This window comes from Ambystoma mexicanum, chromosome 8 (assembly GCF_040938575.1).
Source record: "Ambystoma mexicanum isolate Mex_15411 chromosome 8, UKY_AmexF1_1, whole genome shotgun sequence".
Classification (NCBI taxonomy): Eukaryota; Metazoa; Chordata; class Amphibia; order Caudata; family Ambystomatidae; genus Ambystoma; species Ambystoma mexicanum.
In genome coordinates, this window is record NC_090929.1 from 1,028,114,528 (window position 1) to 1,028,140,652 (window position 26,125).

Consider the following 26,125-nt stretch of genomic DNA (forward strand, 5'->3'; position numbering starts at 1 on the left):
CCCTTGAAATTCTGAGGCGATAATAGTCTGCATAGGCAGAGTAAGTGACAGTGATACATTTAACAGGTGAGATACAGAAAATAGGCCTGACAGCGATTCTGCGTTTTTTTTACAAGTGCACATCAGGAGGGAAGACAGGTTAGAACAGACAGACGATCTTAGGCAAGGTACATTTGGATCGTGCAAGAGCGCCGAACGGTCAAGGAAAGGGGGGGGGTCCAAGCGCACCCAATCGGTGGAGGCTGGTGTAAGTGCAGAAAGAGCGGCTCTCTTAGGTTAATTCTCAAGTGCAATCAAGGGGTGGGATGAAGGGCCGAGAGGCAAGTGCAGTGAGGACTGGCAAAGGTGCCTGGGACATGTGAGACTCTTAGAAACACCAGGCTTCCAGTCAGAGAGCTGTTTGGGAGAGGAGGGAGAGATGGAAAGAGCAAAGAGCTAGGTTAGCAGAGTAGGGGGAGAGAGGAGGAGGATAAGAGGAAGGTCTTGAGGAGTTTCCGGAACTTAAGGAGATCAGGCTCAAGATGGAGGGTGGCAGGGATGCTATGACAGAAGGAGGCACCTGCTGAGGATATGGATCTCCCTCCAAATCTCTGCTTGTTCTTTGTATGTCACTTTCTGCTCTTTACGAATGATATTTACGAATTATATGTTTGCCCAGCTTAACAAAGGTTGTATGCTATTTATCACACTTATTTTTCAGTCTATAAATGGAGTGTTCACCCCAAAGTCATTAGAATAGCAGGTCGTAGGTGGGCGAAGAGGGGACTTAAGGCCCTATCATCTCTTATTTGGTGCTTCTATTTTTTTCTGTTAGGGGGATAAGCAATCACATTCCTCCTCCCTTGCATTTGTTTTGATTAATACAGCATTCTGATATCTCCGTGGCATGCCTCCATGCTCGTATAAGTCTGTCAATGTTTCTCTCCTGAACATTTAGATAGATGTTGTTTTTTAAGACATTGCCCTTCATTTCTTCTGGGTCTGTTCTCTTTTTCGCTTTGGCTATTAGGTGGTGCTCAAGTGTCACCAGTAAGCCAAAACTGTTGCATCGCAGTACAGCTAGGAGGCAGATGGGATCTGAGGAGGGATACACAACTTGTGGATGTTCTTTGGTTATATAGCCACCCAATGACTGCACATGGCTTTGTTGTGTTATGCGCTGTGCCAAAGAAGACCCACTACCCTCATCCAGATGTTTGGATTACTTCCGCCTGTGACTCGGGTGCAACTGTGCAAGGCAAGGGATGAGGGTGCGGCTTGAGGCAGCGTTGGCAGCATCACTAGCGTCCTAACAGGGCTTGCAGTTGCCTCTGGGGTGTGCACTTGCTTCTTTTCCCCCTGGCTCATGGTATTCGTCCCCCGGTTCTTTTCAGCTTCCAAAGTACCCTCACAACCAACATTTAAATCTTGAAGTAGGCTGGAGGGCCTTAGAGCTGGGCAGTTTTGACTAAGGAGCAGGTGGGCCTACTGCTTGCTGCAATGGTCATTAATGCTGTTTGGCTGGTATGGAGGTACCAAATTAATCCTGAAATCCAATTAATTTTCTTGTACTGCTTATCCAGGGCATTACATTTTTATTGAAGCTATTGGTAACTCCTGGAACTCTTAGAACCTTTGTTATTAGAACTTGCGAATTAGATCCACTAGTATTATTCTGATTACGCCTTTGCAGAGCCACGCAATGGGAAAGATTAAAGCAAATCCATTTCTTAATAGGAGTTACCACATAACTCATAAAAATCTATGCCTAATCTGAAAACCTGGAAAGGATGCAGATTGCATCAAACTAATTATAGGGGGCTGAATATCTGTTTCCCTTATGCTATGTAGGAGTAGTATCAGGAATATTCCATACCCGTAATCCTTTGCAGGCCCAAGTCATTGATATTGCACAGTTGCTCCCTTCTTGTAGGGTGTTGTTAGCAGTGCAGTAGTAGAGGCTGGGTGTGAAATGTGCCTACTCTAAATCCTTACAGGCCAAATTAATTTGTGTTTTAGTTCTATATTGTGCTAAATCACAGGGGTACTGATTCAATGTGCCTGGGAGGCACAACACAAAACATCAGATGCAATACAGAGGTGTGCCATAGGTAAAAGGACTTGGACTCATGGGAGATGGTTACACACCTAAGTGGCCTGCTTAGTTATAGTCATTATCCGAGATTTGAGCTGGCAATTGTGTAACATAGTGTGGGTGACTCTTAATTTCAACAAACATAGAAAAAGTAGACAAAGGTGCAACTCCAACAACCTTTTGCAAGGCAATGGCAGGCATATTTGAGGTTGTCATGTAATGGCTAAATGCGGCCGTGGAGCAGATGTGCTAGTCATAACTGTGATCGAGCCAAGTGTAGGAGCCATGGGTAGGAGGGAAGGTTATTTGGTAATTGGAGGGCAGAGCTGAGTAAGATCTTCTTTCATGGAGACAGATGTTCATATTCCATTTGAACCTCTTAGGGGTGTATTCTGTTTTTTTTAGGTGATTAAGGTCACCTATGTATAGTGAGATAATATAAATAGGCCTTCAACAGAAATTCGAGGTTAGTGTATTTTAGCTTTCTTGAGAGTGAAAACAAATCACAGGTAACTGCTGTGGCTTGTGCCTTATTAATGCTTGAGAAGGTGAGAATTCCCTGTGCCCTTTGCTAATAATCTTCTGAGTGGCACCCAGAGAGAAGCTGGTAAGCGTATATGCGCATAGTTTAGGGGGAACAGACGTGCACCACTCTCTACCATTAATGTTTATGAGTCTAAAACATGTGGCTTGGCAAGTTTCACTGGAAGAATATGGAGTGTTGCTAATTGTGGCAAAATTGCAAAGGAAGAACATGGGTTTCTAAGAACTATTTTTGTTGGTATGAGACCCAGAGCATACAAATTGTTGTATTTGGAAACATATGTTACACCAGTGCATTTGAGAATTCAATAAGCTCTAATTCTCTTATTGATATTAATGCGACAGAACAAAAAATCAGTTCTATCAAGACTTATTATAAAAGATATCCTAAATCTGGAAAATATGCTTATTATGTCTGAGAGCTTGGTTACATGATCTAAGGGCACCACATTTATATGAGGATGGTCTTAATCTCTCAAACCAGGTTAAAAAGATAGCATTAGAAGCCTCACTGGCTAGGTATCTTGATTTATTTTAGGACGTTGACACCAAAAATGTCTACTTTGAGAATGTATTCACCATTTATTTATTCTATCACTGGATTTGAAACCTAGGTCTCAAAAACATATGACCATAAACGTATTGCAAGATTTACATTCCATCTATTACCTTTAGCAGAAAATAGGGTGAGCTGGGCAAGTTCAGATGCTAGTGAATGCTCCTATGTTAATCCTTCAAGAGAAACAAATATGCTCTTTCTTTCTGAAAGTTGTTAGGTTGCTGATAGGTTCATAATGCTGGCCAATGATGTTGGAGTTTTTTCCTTTAAGAAGTTTTCAGGGTGATATTGCGATCTTGCATTATAATGTAATTTTTTATGTTCCATGATCTATTCACAATACCTGGCAGCCTGCAATACCCGGCAGCCTGCAATACCCATATAAAAGCCTGTAGCTAATGTTCTTATTTCAAGCTTTGTTGTGAAATACCTACTGGACTGTAATAAGAAAATGACATCCCTATTGCTCTCTTATCATTGTAGAAATGTAGAACCTACGTCTTGTGTAAACTTAATATGTGGATGTACTAGATTAAGGTAATTAAAGAACTCCCTCAATTCTAGTTCACTTCCAGTCCAGATACCAAATATGTCATCAATATATTTTTTCCACTTTTGCTTTGAAAGACTTTGCGACATGTTTGACACTTGGTGTCATTTGTTGCATTATGTGTCCTTGTGGCCTAATGTATGTATTGCACTCACAACAATAAGTCACCAGTTGCTCGTCATTTCCATGAAAAACATCACAATGTTTCACAAGTAAGTTTCTTGATGTTAGAAGTGGTTAAGCCCCTCAGCAGAGGTGTGGACTTCAACACACATCTTCCACAACGTGAAATGTACTGGATTTACCTACTTGACACAGTATATCCTAAACGTATGAACGAGGATTTCAGCCTAAATTGTTTTGTACGAAGGCTAGTGAACTAGATCACCAGGTTTACACTTGGGGACACACAGGACAATGCGGTTCATGTACATCATGCAATGCTATGGAAAGTCACTATCTACTGTCTTGGTTGGTGAACACCAGGTGCCAGTGTGTACTAATAATGTTGTCTTTCAACATTAGACTGTGTATAAATTCAGGTTTTGTTTGCTTGTAACTCTGCCCTGTATAAAGGGTATATTGTGTGGGTAACCTAGATGAGAATGGTATGACTGTTTGAACATTTATCCATATGTGACTATTCTGTGTTTTTTGTAAACAAATGTTATTCCTATTTTCTAATTGTAATTTACATATAATCCACTCTAGATGGTCTAACTTGTATGGATAATAATGTTTTTGAATTATGATATGTCTTGGATTTGGACTACCATTAAGAGTATTGATTAGGATGTTTAATAATTATGGTTCCCCTTTTGAACTACAACACTGTGTGTACATTAACAATGTGTTTGTTTTTTTGGAGAAAAAAAAGAAATTTTAAAGTAGTCCTACCCCTTTGATAATCTTCATCTTTAACTTCAGTCTCTGTATGTTAGTTTAAGCCTGCGTTGCACTTCACATGTGGTAAATCCTTGGACTATTATATGTTAGAGCGCCACACGATTCATGGGTGTAGGGATCTTAATCAAGATGGCCGCTACATTTGCGGATTGTGGTAACAGTATTTGAACGTTGCAGTGAATGAGTCATGTGAATGCTCTTCCACGTGACCGAGTTAGCATCTATGCAGACAGCACTGGTGGTAGCACGCTTCTTCGGGTTGAGACTGTTGCATGAAACATAGGGACAACGTAACGCGGTAAGCAGGCTGTGATGTTTGGGTGATATGGAATTTGGAGTTCAGTGATGATATCTACTCTAGATGAGGTGGGTGGGAGACCAAACAACAAGAATTGCTTATTTCTTTACATTTAGATTTGTCTTTTGAAGTCGGCACAGTTCAACTTTGTGTATTGAGAACACTGATGTAGGTAGGTGTTGCGGAGAAAAGGGAATCGCCAAACCATAGTGAATTAGAACTATGAAAGTTGGGTGATTCTTGTGTACAAGTTCAAGCCCTTTACTATGCCTTGCTAAGGTATGTGTGTATCTTTAACTGTATTTAATATTGTGCATTTCAATATAGTGACCTTTCAAAGTGGTGTGTCCTAATAATTGAACATCAAACATGGGGGCTTTTGCTCTTGCTTTATGTTTTTTAGGAATGTTGAGGGTTACATTTCTTCCGTTTTTTAACAGAAAAGTGTTCTGGCATCGAGTATGTGGGCCAGGTATGTTTACAATGTTAAGAATAGCTTGGCGCATTGGTTATTTTTTATTTTCTGACAAACGTGGTGTAGAATGTGAGCTATGGTTCTTTTTTCTTTTTTTATCTTTTAGTGCACGGGTGCCCTACTGAATTACTATATGACTGTTCACTATGCATGTCTAAAGATCACGCTGGAACTATATGGTTGGGTGAAGGATCGCTATATCACCTTTTACTTTTTAAATTGAGACCTTAATTATTATATAGACTTGTGTAAAACAATACACTTAGAACAAAGGTGGCACATTTTTGTTGTATAGTTTTTGAAACTGCCAAATTAATGGTGTGAAATATGTCAGTCTAAAAATTGGTTATTATGATTGTGTTTACAAGTTTACTCCTGAAGAAGGGGGTGTGTACCCGAAACACGTAAAGCAATGGAGTGCAAGGGAAGGGAGTGTCCTGTTATTGCGGCCCATCTTTTCATGTCAGTTTCAACTCTGTTTCAGGGTTTTAATACCGCTCCTGCACCAAAGTGTTCCTGTACTTTTTAAGTTCTTCTTGATTTATTTATTTGGGTGCACAGTGCTACGCATAATTGTTTAGCAGAGTTTTAGCTGCCAGTGTAGCACTCAATTAAAGCCTTACCAAACTTCTAAATTACTTTCTTGTAAGGAAGCTTCCTTTGACACTTTACAGGCATTGACTGGTAAGGAACGGTTTATTGTATTGTTTATGTTGTGCACTGCTGGAGTTTAACATGAGTGCATTAATCTGAATGTTATTAATACTTTTAAAGCAAAATAAAACAATTTTAGATAAATTTTTATAAAACTGCTTAAACTATTTTCTGCAACACATTAGAAACTCCATATCAGGTTTTTAATCCAGACATATTCTACATTGAATGTACCTGTGTGCAACTGGAAGATCTCTAACATTGCGTTAACAGGTTAAGCAATTAAGGGTTGACGAACAGGAGCTAAAACCAGCTCCTTGGTGTCTGACAGCACCAAGTAAGCGTGAACTACTGTGGTAGAACCAGGACCGAGTACCCAGCGCTCTATAAATCTAACTTACACATGAGATACACATTTAACTTTTTTGCCGTTATGTTTGTTTACGTTTGTTTGTTTGTTTATTGATTTGGTAATGCGCACCGAACCCTCAGGTAACTGGGCGCAGCAGATACAAGGATCCTTAAAGCTTGGTTACAACATAGAAAATGTACACAGAATACAATGGTAGTGCAGGTATATACTGTAGGAGGTAGAGTAGGTAAAATAGGTAAAATACAATCATACATAAGGTAGGTACAAGGTCTATATAGCAGAGTCTTCAAGGGATCAAGTGTCATTCAACCACATGTATGATCCATTATGTTTAAATGTGTCCTAACTCTTCTTCATAAACATCCACAAACACTCAAAGTTAATGTCACATAACGCATGTTTGTAAGGCACCAGTTGGCCTTGGTAGTCAAACTTAGCTCCTGGTAGCTGTTGGTTTAAAGCTAACCAGGCTCTCTTGTTGTAGAAGCAGGAGCTAAATAGCTCCCAGCAATTTGAAACCATGTGTCAAGCAAAAGGCAATGCTTTAAAAAAGGGTTAAAACATATGGCCATGTATGATAAGGAATAAAATAACCCCTACATACCTGAAAAGGATATTGAAAGTCACCTCGAAGTTCCGTGACCGTACAAAGGAACTCGGCCTTTGGCCTCATTCCTCTAGCCTTATAACTTATGGTAGGGGATACTTAAACCCATAAATAATTGTATTTTTTTGTAAGCGATTTAAGGGCATTTTCTGAAATACATTTGTGTGCGACTGACTGATGTTTTGATATAAATTGAGAATGTTTACATAGCCTAATTCACTGTCGTAGCTAATATCATACATCCAATGTCGGTAGAGCAGGGCTGGATGCACAAAGTCACAGCTATGATCACTATAAGGTCAGCTGGTACAGTGGTGACTGTCACTTCATGGTCATTCCAACATGACCACTCCATACCTCTTCTAATTAAAATACATTTAATTTTGAGGGCCTGTGACCTTGAGAAATGTCCCACAGAGGTCCCAGCTGAGCAGCAGTCCTCCCCCTCCAACATCAAATCATGTAACTGAGCAGGCCCCCTTTCGAGGTTCATGGGGTACAGGTTTCCTGGCAGCCTTCGTACATGTTATGGTCACCATCCTTCACTCTCTTTCCTTGCCCGCCAGAAGTGGGTCTGCAACGCCCTTCTCGAAAATGGCACACCACCAGCTGCATCCCTATGCTACACATTCTCCCCAGTCCCTGGGCTCACAAACACCTGTGCTCGCAGCAAAGTTTCCAAACATGACACTACACTCTTCCTAGCTCTTCAATGTATCTGGGAAGCAGGTGCTGGTTTCATTGCAAGTCGTTGGCATCTTGCTAGCACAGTTGGCCCATGATTCCATAGCAACATAAGGTTTATTTTAGCAGTAATCCTGTGCACAGGGATTCAGAAGAGGGAGTTGCAATCTGAGCAGGACAGTATGACCGTAATATGGTTGGAGGCTGATCAACACATTTGCCACTGCAGAAGAGCTTGCAGGTTTGGCAGCCATCTTGCTGTCCTTTTGAGCCATTCCCTCACTCTATCCATTTTTAGCTTTTTAAGGAAATTGTTCTTCCATTTTGTCACAATGTTCCGGCTTTGTTACTTCTCTTCGGGCAGTTTTATTTATTAGTACTTTGCAATGTAAAGTATAGATTTACTTCAGCAGTAGACCTTTGTAGGGCAGTACCTCTAGAGATCTGTGTATTTGATAACTATTTATAATTCAAAAAAGCCATAAAGACTTGCCATTTCTATTCTGTCAGTGATCATAAAGTACAAGTCTCTCATTACATTTGTTATTTTCACTCAGACTGTGTGTGTGTGTGTGTGAGAGAGAGAGTTAGTGTGTGTTTGTGGTTGATTTGTGCTTATGTCTGGTCCCTGGGTGTTCATACAATATGTCAAAAATATGGGCATGTGCTGACCTGAACTCCTCCAATGCAGGAAGGAATGCATCAGAAGACAGGCCTCCTCTCTATGCCTTAGACTCTGGAACCTCCTCTGTGTCAACAGAAGACTTGCCCCCCACAGTTCTAGATTTCAGGAAGGATCTCAAGACCCGCCTCTTCAAGGAATGGCTACTCCCTAACACCTATGTCAACACACCCCCCTCCACTCCTCACCTAAGCTGAGACTGGGTGATCTATCCCCTACCCCATGTTTCCTTCCCTGGTCGCTTGTAAATCAATTGCTGCCAAATTGCCCACCCTCCCATATTGTTAGCTCCCTGCCCACATTTATATCTGCTTCCTTCACTGTGTCCTTCCCCTATGACTTGTAAAGCACTCTTCTGCTTCCCAAAGCCATGTCCACGCTCAACAAATACCCTAATAATAAGAAGAGGAGGAGTTAGTGATTTTTTGTGGGATGAGCATTTTTGGATTTGTGTTGATCACTTGCTGGCTACTAGGTCAAGAACGTAAACAGATAGCTATTCATTTTGCAAAGCACAGGTTTATTTTGGTGGGTTGGAGTTGTTTCTGTTTTCTGATGAGCTTTTCAGCACTGCATATCCAGGTTTCGGAGTTCATTCAGGAAGCCATCATTGGGCCGGATGTATCTCTTAGGATTAACTGTACATATGGCCTCTGAAAGGCGCATGTTTTTGTGGATCATCAAGTAGGCCAGGACCAAGGTGGCACCACGGCTTACCCCTGTGACACAGCAGTGCACAAGTATCTTACCTGTCAGGGAATGCAGACAGAAGAGTTAGTTATGCAGGTGTCTCGGAATGAGAAGGCGGAAATATATCAAGTGATCAAGATAGAGGAACAGAGATAGAGGGAGAAAGAGAGAGAGAGAGAGAGAGAGAGAGAGAGACAGAGAGACAATGGAATGGGGTGGAAATCAGAAACAGACATAGTTTCTGCAGTAAGGCAGAAGTCCATGAATAATCAGGGTGTTACAAACTTCACTTTCAAACAGGCATTTAAGTAAAATGCAAACATTTGTTTTCAGCAATAAATATTGTTCCCACTCTGCACCAGTGCTGGAAAAGGCTAAGCAAATAGTGAACATAGGCTATCTATTCCAAAACAAGAGATGCGGCAATAACTGTCAAAAACCATCCTTTACCACTACTCTACAGCCTTTACCCGAACCCCTACCAGTGAACAAACAACCAGGAGTGTTTCACTCTAGGAATTAGCAACAGATCATGCTTTCTATCACAAAACACCACTGTAAAGATTGTAGGTGGTGTTTGTACTACTACCCACGAAATGGATGGGGTAGAGGCACAGAGGCACCCCAGCCAAGGATCTTAATTGGCAACATTGGGCGAGCAGCCAAAGCTGAGTCTCAAGGGAGGTGATGCAGGCTGGTTCTTAGGCATAGTGAATTCCCTAAGCCCCCACCAAGGAATTCCCACACAATATGTTGGATGCTACCCTAGTTCTTTTATTAACTAACTTAAAAGTTATGTGGCTATATACAAATAAATAAAACTAATTTTGTACTCAGAAATCTAAACAAATAGTCAACTCAATATATACAGTTCTATGTGGAACCACAGTTACCCTAAAAGATAGATCCGGCCCTAAGAGTCAGCTATAATGCACAAACTGCCGACAGTTATTAAAAAGCATTACAATTATTAGGCACTGGTTAACCTCATAGACATTAAAGTATAAATGCAGGTAATTGGCAGGAGGCTTGATTTGATAATAAAAATGCAATACTGTGTGAGGATCCCCCACCTGGGCAACCTGTAAGAAAAAGTTAAGTTGCACTTTGCTTTTAAAACAATGCCCAGTCCTTATATGTTCATTGTCTCATTTTGTTTCTACAGATCCCACCTTAAAGTAGCTTGGAAGCCACAGGAGAACAGGATCAAAGATAAAGATAAATCTGGAACCCTTGGGTGAACCCTGAGGTTGGAAGATGTTCTTCCTCATCACAGTGCCTTGGGAAGCAAAGTGGTGGAGTTTCTCAGTTTCAATTAGTGATGCCCACCGAAGATGGACCCCCTCTGGAACAAGGAGTCACTGGGACATCAGTGTTGAGCAGGAGAACAGAACCAAGCAGTGTCAGAAAGGGAGCAGTGAAAGTCTGTTACAATAGTCTCCTTGGATGGGTTGTTACGCCGGCCATGGATGTCCCACGAAGATGTTGTTGAGAAGTTAAGATAAGCTCTTTGGTGTCTGCGGGTGACCTTCCGTGGTGGCGGGTGCAGTGGCAAAAGTAGGTGCCAGGTTTCTTCAATTTGCGGTTTGTTGCTGTTCGGTTCCTTGGTGCTGCTGCTGCAGCAGAGGTGGCAGGATGGTTCTGGTGAGTTGGACCCAAGCACTGGACTGCTCTGCAGACCTCCACCAAGTCTGGACCTTCAGGACTTGATCTTTGATTCAGAATGGCGAGAAACCCACCAGCAGGCACTTCTATGCAGGCGGCAACACTGGACTTCTTCAGGCATGGAAAAGTGGACAGATGTCATGATTGCAAACCATTTGAAGGTTTCTTTGGTTGGATGGAGCTTGGCAAGCTCCATGCATCAGGCAGCAATATGCCAGGGTACCCACTCTTCTGGGTGAGCAACCTGCATTCCTAGCGATAATGAACAGCCTTTGGACCCTGGACAATGCTGGTGGAATTCTTGGGCTCAAAATGTTTAGACACCCCTCTTCAGTATCCATGAAAATATCTCTGCTGGACAACAGGCACACAGGAAAGACTTCCAGGATTATTATGGGCGAAGAGAAGCAGTTGCATGATGTCCACTTGTCCCCTTGTAGTTTCAGGAAGAGGTCACTTTTCCAGGTCCTTTCTGGTTCAGTCCTTGAATCAGCAAAGCAACCTTTGAATTTGTTGACGAGTTGCATCCACAGACTTCTTCCTCCAACTAGATGCAGTATACAAGTTTCAAGAATACTCCAGGTTTCTTCTTCTGGCTTCTAATTTCAGCTTCTGGCAGGAGGTGAGTGTTGAGTTCTTGGATATAGAAAAACTCTCCATTCACTCAGGCTGAGCTAGGCTCAGTCAGCCAATCACACACTAGTGCATTCATTAGCATCCAATCAGGCTCACAGGCATTCAGTCCATTCACCCCAAAACTGACACCCAAAAACAGTGAATGTATATCGGAAGCAACTCCCAGCCTTTCAGAAAGCATACTGCAGGCAAGTTTCAGTCAGGGCTGGCTCAGGCAGACCACATGCATTGTGACACACAACCAAAACCAGACACTCACAATACAGAATATGATTTTACCCTGTTCTCCATTCATACAAGTCCCACCCCACGGATGTACCCAAAACAAGCATTCCCTGGGAAGGCTCCAGCTAGTCTGGCATGGGCAGCCCCAGAGCCATATATTGTTCTTCCACCCAGCATCCATTCAGGGGAAAGGAACAGAGTCAGGGCTTCTCAGGACTTTGAGAAACAGGGGGTAAAGGAAAAAGAAACTAAGAGGCTACAGTGGCCATCTTGCCTGTGTGTAGTAATCCATTGATTCCTATGGCAGTGCCTGTGTATCTCAAAAATGGAGGATATCCAGAGCCGCTGTCAAGCCAGCATGTAGCTGCCATTGTCCAATACCCTGCTCTGGGGGAAGCACATAGGTGCCCAAAAACATACACTAGGAGTACCAAGGTGTCTTAGGAAAGATTTCCCTTAGGTGCAATCTTCCCTTCATTTGTGAACCCCCAAACATTTTGCTTTGGTTTGGAATACCTACCCTGACTTTTTCCAGTGGCGCACAGCCTTCAGCGGCACTCTTGTGGGCTTTCGTTCATTTGTTATTTTGAAACTGACACGTCCTCCAGGCTGTCAATACTGGGAAACTATGTTTCCCTTAGTCTTCGACTTTGTTTCCCTTTCTTGGTAACATTTTATGTATGTGTCAAGTACCTTACAGTACCCCGAATAGGGGTCCTTTTTGTTTTATGGCCCTAGGCACTGTCTAAAGATTTTTTGGTGTTTGTATGAGTGTTCCTAATATGTACTGGTGGCATCAGTTTACTTTTAAAGAATTTGTATTTCATTTTTATGGACCATACTGCGTTTACAGCGTTTGGCCCAAGACTGTGGCCAGTGCCGAAAATGGTTGTGCCACAAATACTTTTATTCTGTCCTTTGGCCAGATTGTCCCTTTGCCTTCCCCCCAGGTCGAGAGACCTGGGTATTCCTTATGTGGGCATGCAGCCTCCTGTAAAAACTGCAGCTTTCCTGGGCTCCTGCATGACACGTGTGCTAGAGCCCAGGAAGAGGGTTGGGGCTGTCTTGTACGAATCCACACTGCTGGTGCCAGTATGTCTGGTAACAATGAATGACTGGAACCACTGTGGGCCACAATTGGCCCACGTCTGGTGTGCATGCAAGAGAGCTCATCTTCCATTAGCTATCTGAGATTTGAGCACAAACCGAATCTTGGATGAGAGAAGGGGCTCTGCATCCATTCCAGGTCAATCTACTGAGGTTCTGTCAGGTTTCCTTTATTTTCCTTTATTTATTCCCCTTTATTTGAGGATTGCAGATTATTTCTGTGTGGGTTGGAAGTTTTCTACTTTGGTTGGTGTGGCCTTAACTTCTCAATACAGAATCCTGGTTCTGGCCCAAGGCAAGATGGAGTTTCCCAATAGAAGCTTTGATTGGCTAGAGAGGACAGCAGGACAACAATGAACATTCTAGACTGTCACTCTCTGCCTTTCATCGTCGTAACCCCAGCTGAGAGGACGTGTTAGTAGCTGCTTCTGCTGAAGTCTTGGGCCTAGTGGATTTGAACTTACAAATCCTTGCAGTCGAGCGGCTACTCTTTTGGGGGTTTTCAGGAGATGTATCCGGGTTGACAGGAGAGTTTCAGAAGTTCTATGAAAACCATTCTAAAAGTTAAGTGACTTTCATTTGGATATGTAAATCTGTTGCTTAGATTTTCTTCGTGACATTTTAAGAAAGAAAAAGTAATTTCAAGTGTAGAACTGTAATGTCGTACTGTTTTAAAAGGGTGCGTGACTTTTAACTTTCATTTGGAAGTAAGCGTGAGCTTGGTGACGTGTTAACCATCTCACGTACGATTGGATTCCTGCGAGTGTTAGAACTCTTAACTGGTGCGCGTGGAGTTACTGTCACGTGTGCTCTTCAGAGCGTGAACCTGTAAGCGCGTGTGCGCGATGAAAGACTGCTACGTGAATACTTCAGCGCGTGTGTTCTTCAGCGTGTGTGTTCTTAGCGTGTGTGCACGATAAAAGACTGCTACGTGAATTCTTCAGCGCGTGTGTTCTTAGTGCATGTGCACAACGAAAGACTGCTACGTGAATTCTTCAGCGCGTATGTTCTTAGTGCGTGTGCGCGATGAAAGACTACTATGTGAATTCTTCGGCACGTGTGGTCTTCAGCGCGTGTGTTCTTCAGCGCGTGTGTTCTTCAGCGCATGTGTTTTTTCAGCGCGTGTGTATTTTTGCGCGTGTGCGCGCAAAAGTTTCTATGGGATTTTGGTCAAGTGTGCGCGTTCTTCAAGAGACAATGGCCCTCATTACGACCCTGGCGGATTTCGCGGTGCTAAATGCACCGCGAAGCACGGCGGAAAGCCGTCGATAGCGCCATGGGGTTGGCGGATTTACCACCCCATGCCGACCTTGGCGGAGCGGTAAATCCCCAATCCCCATTTTACCCTTCCCCATTCCCATTCTTGCCCCATAGGGTATAATGGGAGTGGGGAAGGAGTTAATTACGCCGCCGTAAAGTACGGCGGCGTAATTAACAATGAGGTCCCTTAGCGCCATGGTTTTCTCCGCCCGGTAAAACCAGGCGGAGAAAACCTCCATGGCGCTAAGGGAACTCGTAGTACGGCGGACGGGTCCGCCGCGATTAGCGCTGGCGGAAACCCACTCCGCCAGGGTCCTAATGAGGGCCAATGTACTTTATTATCGCGTGTGCTGGTTTTAAATTCAATTGAAAAGAATGAAGAACAGACTTCATTTAAGCCTATCATAACAGGAACAATATACAGTTTTAAAGGCGAAGGTCAAAGCTCATAAGGTTGCTTAATACAAAGGAGTTGCTGTCTATTTCAAGAAACACAAGAAAAGAGGTAGAAAGATATTTTCAGCAATTTCTTCAATCTTCTCTAAGATACTTAAGGAGAAGATCCAGGTATGATTCTTTACATTTTAGCTAAGGATAAAGAGTTTTCAAAACATAAAGGTTAAGTAAGTAATATGAGGATTTGTGTTTGTTTATGTATTCACTGCAGGTTCAGCATCAGCTAGTCTAGATGTCGCCAACCTGGTGTTTCTTATGTTATCCACTTCCCCCTTTCCCTTTGGGGTGTAGTTAACAGAGCCGAGTATAATCTGGTTCTGAGGATTACATTTCAGGGGGATTGTCGGGGGTTTAGCAGCTTCCGCAGACACAGGATTTCTCTCAGCCTGACAGAATGAAAGGCCAATAACCTTAGTCCGCCTGAGCTATCATGAACCATGACGAGACCTACATGGAGGCTTTAGGATCTTTGATCAGGGAGTTACGGGAGGAGTTGAAAATATCCCGTAGTAAGAATGCTTCACTTAGTCAGAAGGTGGATGACTTGAGTGTAAAAGTGACACAAATTCAACAGATGGGAGTAAGGAGAGAGGATGAGATGTCTGGGGGTGCAAGTTCTCCGCCCGAGTTAGTAAGGGAGGGAGGTGACCGGTTATCCCATTTATTACGGTCCTCACATGATAGTGAAGGAGTTAGAAGTTTAGTTATGCCGATTCCCTTGGCACCACCTGAACATTATCAAGGAGACTCTAAGAGGTTTAGGGTGTTTTTAACTCAATGTGAGTTACATTTTATGAGTAGACCTGAGATCTTCCCTACAGATGCCTCCAAGGTAACTTTCATGTTGTCTTATCTCACTGGGGAGGCCTCTGCTTGGGCGGGGTTGTTGGTGACTCAAAGGAGTGCAGTTTTGGGAAATTATTCTATTTTTTTCGAGACATTCAGAAAAATGTTCGACAGAAGGCAGATATCTTTGGAGGTTGATGGGGAACTTTTAGAGCTGAAACAAGATAATAGAGAATTAGTTGCTTACATTACACAATTTAAGTCCCTTGTGTTAGAAAGCAGGTGGCCTGAGGATAAACAGGTCTCGTTATTTTATCGAGGCCTTAGAGATGAGTTAAAGGATGCATTGTCAGGAATTGTAGAACGCCCCTCTACTTGTGATGCTCTGATAGATTTGGTTATTCAATTAGACTTTCGCTTGAGTGAAAGGAAAGCGGAACAGCGTCATAGTCAGAGTGACTTTAAGTCTCTAGTTAAACTGGATAAACCTAAAGTGGATATGAAGACTAAAGGGAATGACTCACCTTCCAGGCTCCAGTGTCCTTTAACCAAGAAAAAAAGGGCTAGGAGGAGAGATAATCATCTGTGTTTATATTGTGGAAGAAGTGGCCATTTCTTAGATAATTGTCCTTTCACTCCGAGAAAAAATTCCACTTCAACGGGCAAGGTGCCGGAGATCGCCAACACCGTGCAGACTGCTGTTCCTCATATCACAGTGGATATATCCTTGTTTTTGGAGATGGAATTTAAAGTAAAAAGGTCCAGTTATGGTAGACTCAGGAGCCACTGGGAACTTTATGGATTGGGGTCTTTCAAAATCTTTGGGAATCCCTATTATTCAGAAGGAGGCTGTGTCATGATGCACGCTCCCGGGGAGCCGGTTCAAGCCCTGCGTCCCCGAAAGCGGACATCCAGTCCCCAAGGAAGGACCCAGCAACCCCATATAGGGGCCCTTTGGACAGTGTCCTGGCGCCTACGGCGCCAGGCTCATAAAAGACATCAGTCCTGGCGCCATAAGCGCCAGGCTCATTATGGAAGTGCTTGGGTGCACTTACCTGATGCAGACCATGCTGCAGGATCCCGGCCTCCTTGAGGCCTGAAAGGAACTACTTTACCTGTGGGACTAATTTACCATCCGGGTGTGGTCGGGGAAGGATACATACCTGATTGGAGGAAGGATACATACCTGGAACTTCTTCCAAGGCTATTTAAACCCCACCCGAACAGCCACACGTGCTTCGCGTTGTTCTGCATCTAGCAGCTGGACGCTCACCTTGTCTGCTCCTGCATCCTGACTTCTGCCACGCCTGCCAGCATCCTGGATCACCTGCAAAGGAAGAGAAGAAGAGAACAGAAGAAGGAAAAGTCCTTACCTGCTAAATCCGCATCCCGGAGACATCTCGCCGACAATCCTGAAAAGGAAGACTTTTATTTAAAAGCTCATCGCGTCGATCGCTGCAGCGCCGCATTCCACTCACCTTTACAGGGCGCCTCCATGTTCAGCAGCGATCATCCGGATTCGCAGTCACGCTCCAGCGCCTAGGGAGAAAAAGACCAGAACAAAAGGTGAGAGAGAGAAGGGAATAAGGAAAGCTAATTCTCCATGTTAAGACTTACCTGTTGATTCATTCCCTCTTCATTTCGGGTCCGTGCCGCATCCTGGCATTTCCGGCCCCCGGCCCCTAAGGGGATAAAGAGATATCAGCGTTAATGAGCGAATGAAAAGACATTACCAAAAAACGCTCATTAAAGACTTACCTGATTTCTACAAGGATTTCACCTCTCATCTCGGGTCGGTGCCTGTTCCCCGGCATTCCGTACTCCGGCCCCTATGGGGAAAAAGACACTAGCATTAGTACATTAATGCATGGACACAAGGGGAACCTCTTATCAAAAAAACCTACCTGGAAGCCAAGCAAGTTTGGTTCTCACCAATCCGAAAATCCAGTGAAGTAACTGGATACCAACGCGCCCCTGCATCAGAAGCAGGATGGAGAGCTCGTCCTTCCAGACCCTAAGGTGAGACGCTACGAGGAATCACAGAAGGGTTTCGAGGAGGGTGAGAGGGGAAAGTGGGAGGCTGATTGCATTACCCCGCAGACAGTTAATCCCCTATTTTCGCCTACAGAAGGAAACTTCCCCGAGCCAGACAAGCCAGATTTGGGGGCCCGGTCCAGTCCGTCTTCCGAACCCTGCGCATCACCTTTGAAGAGGTCACAGCAGCGTGAACCAGGCCAGCGCCTCCGTGGGAGTCAGGTGAGCGTTACAGGCTGTTGAGCAAGTTAGAGCTGTTGATAGGACTTCTCTTTCTTCTGGTCCTATTACTCACAGAACTAGTTCATTGATTTTGGAATTAACAGGGGGGTCACAGTGAGAGGATATCTTTTGACTTAATTGATGCTCCTTTGTTAAAGATAATTTTGGGAATGCCATGGCTTACTCTGCATAATCCTTTGATTGATTGGAGTGCCAGGACAATTGACATGCAGTCTGATTTCTGCCAAGAGAACTGTTTCTCTGGAAGGTCTATTGAGGAAGAAGTTAAACAGATTAATTCAGTGTCTAGTTTTTTGGCTGAGTTTGGGGTTGGAGGTCATGATGTGGGAGCAGTTGTTGGACAACTTCCACAATGTTACCAAGACTTTTGGGATGTATTTGATGAGAAAGTGGCGGGAGAATTACTACCTCATAGGCCCTTCGATTGTAAATTTGAGTTAGAGCCAGGAGCAATTTTGCCAGGTAGCAGAGTATATGCTCTTACAGAGAAAGAAAATTACTATTTAAAAGAATATCTAACTGAGAACTTGGCAAAAGGTTTTATTTGTCATTCTAAGTCTCCTGCAGCCTCACCTTTATTTTTTGTATCAAAACCAGATGGAACCCTCCGAACGTGCATAGATTATCGAGCAGTTAATAGGGTCAAAGTTAAGAACCGGTATCCTCTTCCTCTCATCTCAGAAATGCTTAACCAAATTCAGGGAGCCACTATTTTTTCTAAATTAGATTTGAGGGGAGCTTACCATTTAGTGTGTGTGCAAGAAGGAGATGAATGGAAAACAGCGTTTAAGACCAGGTTTGGACTATATAAATATCAGGTGATGCCACTCGGTTTATGCAATGCTCCAGCGGCTTTCCAATATTTCATTGACAAAGTTTTTAGAGAATTCTGGGATATTTTTGTAGTCATTTATATAGGCAACATTTTGATTTTTTCTTCAGATTTGGATCAACATCAGACATGTTCGTCTGGTTTTGCAAAAATTGCGCAAAAACCATTTGTTTGCCAAGTTGGAAAAAAGCCAATTTCATGCAGATTTTGTGGAATTCTTGGGTTTTATAGTTTCGCCTAAGGGTTTGGAAATGAATCCAAAGAAGATACAAGCATTTCAGGAGTGGCCAACCCCAACAAGGGTTAAAGATATACAGAATTTCTTAGGGTTTGCAAATTTCTATAGGAGATTTATAGAAGGATTTTCACGGCTAGTTGCTCCTATAACAAGACTGCTAAAAAAGGAGTAAAATTCGAATGGGACCATGAAGCAGAAAAAGCTTTCCAAGAATTAAAGAAAAAGTTTACAACCAGTCCAATTTTGATACATCCTGATCTTTCTAAACCTTTCTTTGTGGAGGCGGACGCTTCAAAACTAGCAATGGGGGCGGTGCTTTCACAGAGACATCAAACAACGGGTCAGTTACATACAGCAGCTTTTTTTTCTAGAAAATGTTCTGCGGCGGAAGTGAATTATACGATTTCAGATCGTGAGTTGCTTGCTATCAAGTCCGCTTTTGAAGAATGGAGACATTTTCTTAATGGGGCAAGGCACACAATAACTGTACTTACTGATCTTCGAAATGTATTGTTTTTGAAATCTGCTAAAACTTTGTCTCCGCAACAACTTCGTTGATCCTTATTTTTTGCAGACTATGATTTTGTTGCGACCTTTAAGCCCGGGAGTATAAACAGAAAAGCAGATGCCCTATCCCGTCAATTTCCTGGAAGTGAGGCGAAAGGGGTTCAAGAGCCAGAACCTCTTATTGCTCCTGAATGTTTTCTGTTAGCTGGAGCTTTTTAAAAGCATGGATGTGTTGAACGAAGTTCGGCAATCTATGTCCTTACAGAAGATGGAGGAGTGGGTGAAATTGGATCCAGCAAGGAGCTTAAAGGAGGGTCTACCTTTTTTTGATAACAAGCTTTATTTGCCCACAGTTGAGTTAAGAGAAAAGGTTTTGAAGAATTGCCATGAATCAATCTTGTCTGGACATCCAGGTTTCAGGAAGACGCTGGAGTTAGTTCGAAGGAATTTTTGGTGGGAGAAGGTTTGTCAAGATACATTGAACTTCGTCAAGACATGTGCAGTTTGTGCACAGGCAAAAAGTCAAGTTGGGAAGCTGCATGGTTTATTGGAGCCGTTACCTGTTCCTCCTCGACCATGGCACACTATTTCCATGGATTTCATCGGTGATCTTCCCCTGGATAAAGGTTGTACAACTATTTTAGTTGTGGTGGATCTTCTTACTAAGGAAGCGCATTTCTTTCCGATGGAGGGAGAAGTTACTGTGGAAAAACTGGCTCATGATTTCTTGCAAGGAGTTGTTAGGTTGCATGGTCTTCCTTGTAAAGTTATCTCAGACAGGGGATCTCAATTTATCTCAAAATTTTGAAGGGCCTTCTGTAAAAAACTTGGGGTAGAGGTTAGTTTGACTTCAGGGTATCATCCGGAGGCTAATGGACAAGTAGAGAGAGTCAACCAGGAATTGGAGAAATTTCTAAGGTGTTATCTACAAGCAGGGGAGGAATGGGTTGATTTGGTGTGGTTGGCTGAGTTTTCTTGCAACAATTGTGATAAGGATGTTACTTCTATGTCACCTTTCTATTTGGGCTGTGGGTTTCATCCTCGTTTTTTGAGTTTTGAGGTTTTTGAAGATTCAGGGAATCCTGGAGTAGAGGAACGTTTCTTGGTGATGAAGAATAATTTGGATAAAGCAAAAAAGGTACTGGGGGAAGGCAAGTTTAAATATAAAAGTTGTGCAGATTTGAGAAGGAAAGCTGGTCCTAAGTACGAGGTAGGAAACTTAGTGTGGCTTTCTACCCGACATTTAAGAATTAAGGGGAAGAATAAATGTAGTCCTCGATTTGTACGTCCTTTTGAGGTTGAGAAAATCATAAATCCAGTGGCAGTACGGCTGAGGTTACCCAAGCCGTTGAAAGTACACCCCACTTTCCATGTTAGTCTTTTGAAACCAGTTAGTCCAGGCGGCACCAGGTTTAGAACTCCTCCTCCTGTGATTATGGAGCACTGATCTGAGGAGTTTGTAGTTAAAAAGATCTTGGATTCCAGGAAAGTGAGGGGAAAGTTGCAATATTTGATTGACTGGGAGGGATATGGACCTAAGGAACGTGCCTGGGAAGATTCATCTGATCTACATGCTCCTAGGATAGTTGCTAAGTTTCATGTTAAAAATCCACATAAAATTGGCCCAGGGGCTGGGCATTAGGAGGGGGTACTGTCAGGTTTCCTTTATTTTCCTTTATTTATTCCCCTTTATTTGAGGATTGTAGATTGTTTCTTTGTGGGTTGGAAGTTTTCTACTTTGATTGGTTTGGCCTTAACTTCTCTCTCAAGACTGAATCCTGGTTCTGGCCCAAGGCAAGATGGAGTTTCCCAATAGAAGCTTTAATTGGCTAGAGAGGACAGCAGGACAACAATGAACATTCTAAACTGTCACTTTCTGCCTTTCATCGTCGTAACCCCAGCTGAGAAGACGTGTTAGTAGCTGCTCCTGCTGAAGTCTTGGGCCTAGTGGATTTGAACTTACAAATCCTTGCAGTCGAGTGGCTACTCTTTTGGGGGTTTTCAGGAGATGTATCCGGGTTGACAGGTGAGTTTCAGAAGTTCTATGAAAACCATTCTAAAGTTAAGTGACTTTCATTTGGATATGTATATGTAACGCTCACCTGACTCCCACAGGGGCGCTGGCCTGGTTCGCGCTGCTGTGACCTCGTCTAAGGTGATGCGCAGGGTTCGGAAGACGGACTGGACCGGACCCCAGATCTGGCTTGTCTGACTCGCAGATGTATCCTTCTGTAGGTGAGAATAGGGGGTTAACTGTCTGCGGGGTAATGCAATCGGCCTCCCATTTACCCCTCTCACCCTCCTCAAAACCCTTCTGTGCTTCCCCGTAGCATCTCACCTTAGGGTCTGGAAGGACGAGCTCTCCATCCTGCTTCTGATGCAGGGGCCCGTTGGTATCCAGTTACGTCACTGGATTTTCGGATGGGTGAGAACCAAACTTGCTTGGCTTCCAGGTAAGTTTTTCTATAAGTGGTTCCCCTTGTGTCCATGCATTAATGTTCTAATGCTAATGTCTTTTTCCCCATAGGGGCCGGGGTACGGAATGCCGGAGCACAGGCACCGACCCGAGGTGAGCGGTGAAATCCTTGTGGAAATCAGGTAAGTCTTTAATGAGTGTTTTGGTAATGTCTTTTCATTCACTCATTAACGCTGATGTCTTTTCCCCTTAGGGGCCGGGGTCTGAAAATGCCTGGATGCGGCGCGGACCCGAAATGAAAAGGGAATGACCCAACAGGTAAGTCTTGACATGGAGTTTTAGCTTCCCTTTTCCCTTCTTTCTCTCACCTTTGTTCTTGTCTTTTTCTCCCTGGGCGCGGGGTGCGACTGCGAATCCGGATGGTCGCTGCTGAACATGGAGGCGCCCTGTAAAGGTGAGTAGAATGCGGCGCTGCAGCGATCGATGCGATGTGCTTTTAAAAATAAATGTCTTCCTTTTCAGGATTGTCGGCGAAATGTCTCTGGGATGCAAATTTAGCAGGTGAGGCCTTTTCCTTCTTCTGTTCTCTTGTTCCCTCCTTTGCAGGTGATTCAGGATGCTGGCAGGTGTGACAGAAGTCAAGATGCAGGAGCAGACACGGTGAGCGTCCAGCTGCTAGATGCAGAACAATGCGAAGCACGTGTGGCTGATCGGGTGTGGTTTAAATAGCCTTGGAAGAAGTTCCTAGAATGTGTCCTTCCTCCAATCAGGTATGTATCCTTCCCCGACCACGCCCGGGTGGTAAATGAGTCCCACAGGTAAAGTAGTTCCTTTCAGGCCTCAAGGAGGCCGGGGTTCTGCAGCATGGTCTGCATCAGGTAAGTGCACCCAAACACTTTCATAATGAGCCTGGCGCCTATGGCGCCAGGACTGACGTTTTCTATGAGCCTGGCGCCATAGGCGCCAGGACGCTGTCCAAAGGGCCCCTATAAGGGGTTGCTGGGACCTTCCCCGGGGACTTGATGTCCGCTTTCGGGGACGCAGGGCCTGAGCCGGCTCCCCGGGAGCGGGCATCGTGACAGTATATCTGTTGCTCAGATTTTCTTCGTGACATTTTAAGAAAGAAAAAGTAATTTCAAGTGTAGAACTGTAATGTCGTACTGTTTTAAAAGGGTGCGTGACTTTTAACTTTCATTTGGAAGTAAGCGTGAGCTTGGTGACGTTTTAACCATCTCACGTACGATTGGATTCCTGCGAGTGTTAGAACTCTTAACTGGTGCACGTGGAGTTACTGTCACATGTGCTCTGCAGCGCGTGAACATGTGAGCGCGTCTGCGCGATGAAAGACTGCTACGTGAATTCTTCAGTGCGTGTATTCTTCAGCGTGTGTGTTCTTAGCGCGTGTACGCGACGAAAGACTGCTACGTGAATTCTTCAGCGTGTGAATTCTTCAGTGCGTGTGTTCTTAGCACGTATGCACAATGAAAGACTGCTACATGAATTCTTCAGCGCGTGTTTGTGCGCGCGATGAAAGACTACTACGTGAATTCTTCAGCGCGTGTGGTCTTCAGCACGTGTGTTCTTCAGCACGTTTGTTCTTCCTGTGCGTATGTTTTTTCAGTGTGTGTGCTCTTTAGCACGTGTGTATTTTTGCGTGTGTGCGTGGAAAGGTTTCTACGGGTTTTTGTTCAAGTGTGCCCGTTCTTCAAGAGTACTTTATTATCGCATGTGCTGGTTTTAAATTCAATTGAAAAGAATGAAGAACAGACTTCATTTACGCCTATCATAACTGGAACAATATACAGTTTTAAAGGCAAAGGTCAAGGCTCATAAGGTTGCTTAATACAAAGGAGTTGCTGTCTATTTCAAGAAACTCAAGAAAAGAGGTAGAAAGATATTTTCAGAAATTTCTTCAATCTTCTCTAAGATACTTAAGGAGAAGAACCAGGTATGAACATTTTACATTTTAGCTAAGGATATAGAGTTTTCAAAACATAAAGGTTAAGTAAGTAATATGAGGATTGGTGTTTGTTTATGTATTCACTGCAGGTTCAGCATCAGCTAATTTAGACGTCGCCAACCTGGTGTATCTTTTGTTCTCCACTTTCCCCTTTCCTTTTGGGGTGTAGTGAACAGAGCCGAGTATAATCTGGTTCTGAGGATTACATTTCAGGGGGATTGTCGGGGGTTCAGCACCTTCCGCGGACACAGAATTTCTCTCACCCTGACAGGTTCACACCGAACCTCATAAGGAGCCAAGTATCCTTAAGAAGAAATCAGACTCAGGGAACCGCTGGTAACTGCTTGGAAGGTTTGACACCTTGACCCCTCTGTTGTCCCATCGGACCCCTGTTTCTTCATCGAACCAAGAAGGCCTGCAAGGGTGCTTCATGCCTTTGGAGTAGTGGGAACAACTACTCTCGGCTTCTCCGACTTACCCTCGCAAAGAGCTTCTTCAGAAGTCTTCCTTGGCCATCCAGTGAATTGACCAGCTCAAACCCAGGGTATTGCTGAAGAATGCCGCAGTCGCAAGTTGAGACTGGAGACTTGGGGAATCTCTAGCTTGTGGTCCAGGGCCCTCTCTCGTCAAAACTCATTGTCCTAGCTCCTCTGAGTCATGGTTTACGAGAGTGTGCCATGCCGTGAGTATTTGCAGTCCCTGGGTCACCCCACTGTGGCAAACATCTCTGAAAGTGCCTGCAGTTCTTGCCTACCGTGTCCTTAGACCGCTGCACCAGAACAAAACTTCTTCCTCCTTCAATGGCTGAGAAAAAGCAAACGTGCCTTCACAGACGATCCTCCCGTACCTCAGCTGCTGAGAGGCAGAGCTTCCTGAAACTGCAGGGTTAACACCAACAGGCGAGTTGGACTAGACTGCCAAAGTTTGGTCCGGACTGTGTTGAGGGTTGGTGAGTACTTTCTTAACTTACCAGTGGCCTCCTGGCACATCCATTCACTTTTACGCACGAGTACCCCTCAAAAGATACTCACCATGGCTGTGACAGCCTGCGCTCCCAGCTTTTCCCGAACTCCGAACGTCACTCTGTCACCAAGGGTACACCCTCTTCTATGAATAGGAACTTATTCTTCATCGCCTCAAGCCCCGTACTGAGCATCAACAGCCCCCTGAAGAGAACACGCTTTTTCGTTTGCACACGACCGTGCTTTGTTAACGCACAACTTTACTTTGACCACTAGGCTCCTATCTTTATAGGGCTGGACTACATAAGTTAGGGATGGTTGATGAAGGACTGGCTAAACTGATATCTGTGTTGATTTAACCCCTTTACTGTTACAGGTTGTGGTTATTTTCTCTCCCCATCATCTGCATTAGGCTAATTGTTACGCTCACCTGGGTTCCACAGGGGCGCCGAGCGAAGCTGGACTGCAACGGTCTCCACCAATGCGACTCGTAGTGTAGTGATGAGTGATTGCGCTTGCCCACTGAGTTTTGTCTGGCACGTAGGAGGATTTTCCTAGAGTGGTAAAAATGGCAAATTAGCTCACCGCTGGAAGGAGGTTTTGACTTCTGCTTCCGTAACCACCTGGTGTTCCCCCTTATATGTCTCACCTTATTGTCAAGAAGGATGGGCTCTCCATCCTGCTTCGGAATGCAGGGGTGCGTTGAACTTGGGGATCCAATTAACTTCACTGATCCCGTAAACTTATGGCAGAGTTCCGGACAACAATGATTCAAAGGTAAGTCTTATGCTAGTTCAAGGTAGCATGTAATGATTTAGAGTTCAAGTTGTCTTATTGTTCACTCTTGTTCCTTTTCTTTATGTTTCTTCCTCTTGTAGATTGCCCAAGACAGGTGCCGCTTCTTTGAAAGAAACAAGGTAGCGCCAGGGTAAGATTCGGTATGTGCAATGAACAAACAGTCTTAGTATGCGATGTTGTTCATTAATGTGATTAATCAATTGTCCTCTCTTCATTCTGCAGGTGCGGCGTTCCCTTGGAGCGAAGAAGGTATGGTGGAAACTCGCCGGACCTCGAGTGAGTATTACCTCGGTAAGTATCTGGTGATGCGAGGTCTAAATGTCTTTTAGCGAGGCGCAGCTCACCTGTTAACTTTTCTTATCTTTTTGCAGATGCGGATGTTCCGGACGGCGATCCCGTCAGAGTGCCTCGCTGGATTGCATGGATGAAGTGAGCATCGGTGAGTGTCCCGCGGCACTGAGGCTGGCTATATAGCGTGGTAATTGGTATTCCTTTTCTTGCAGGTGCGCCGACTCCCGGATGCTTGCGATGACAAATGGAAGGCTACTGTTCTAATCTGCTTTCTTTTTCCCCTTTGCAGGTTCGGATCGCGAAGAACAAGACAGCCGTGGCTGAGGATTCGATACTGGAGCTGCAGGCACGGTGAGTGTTACGCTGCAGGAGTGCAGAATAACACGAAGCGTATTCTGTTCTCCGGGCGTGGTTTAAATAGCCACTCAAAAGTAGTTCCCAGGTAAAGTAGTCCCAGTACCACACCCAAAGAAATAGTCCCTTGAATAAAGTAATCTCTTCAAAAGGCCTCAAGGTGGCCTGTACATGTTCTCTCCACAGGATGAACTGGTTTGCCTGAATAAGGCAATATGAGTGTGGTGCCAACGGCACCAGGACTGTGTCCAAGAAGCCCT

The 26,125-nt window shown here is 44.0% G+C and overlaps 1 protein-coding gene across 1 annotated transcript in view; it reads right to left on the reverse strand.

Annotated features, from left to right (window-relative positions):
• Positions 1 to 8,904: 8,904 nt before the first annotated feature.
• LOC138473718 (dual specificity protein phosphatase 13A-like) overlaps positions 8,905 to 26,125 on the reverse strand; it is a 44,700-nt gene continuing 27,479 nt past the window's right edge. Inside the window, exon 4 of the mRNA XM_069612194.1 lies at positions 8,905 to 9,154. Coding sequence (XP_069468295.1) covers positions 8,970 to 9,154 — 185 coding nt within the window. The 3' untranslated portion in view covers positions 8,905 to 8,969. The remainder of the gene's footprint in view (positions 9,155 to 26,125) is intronic.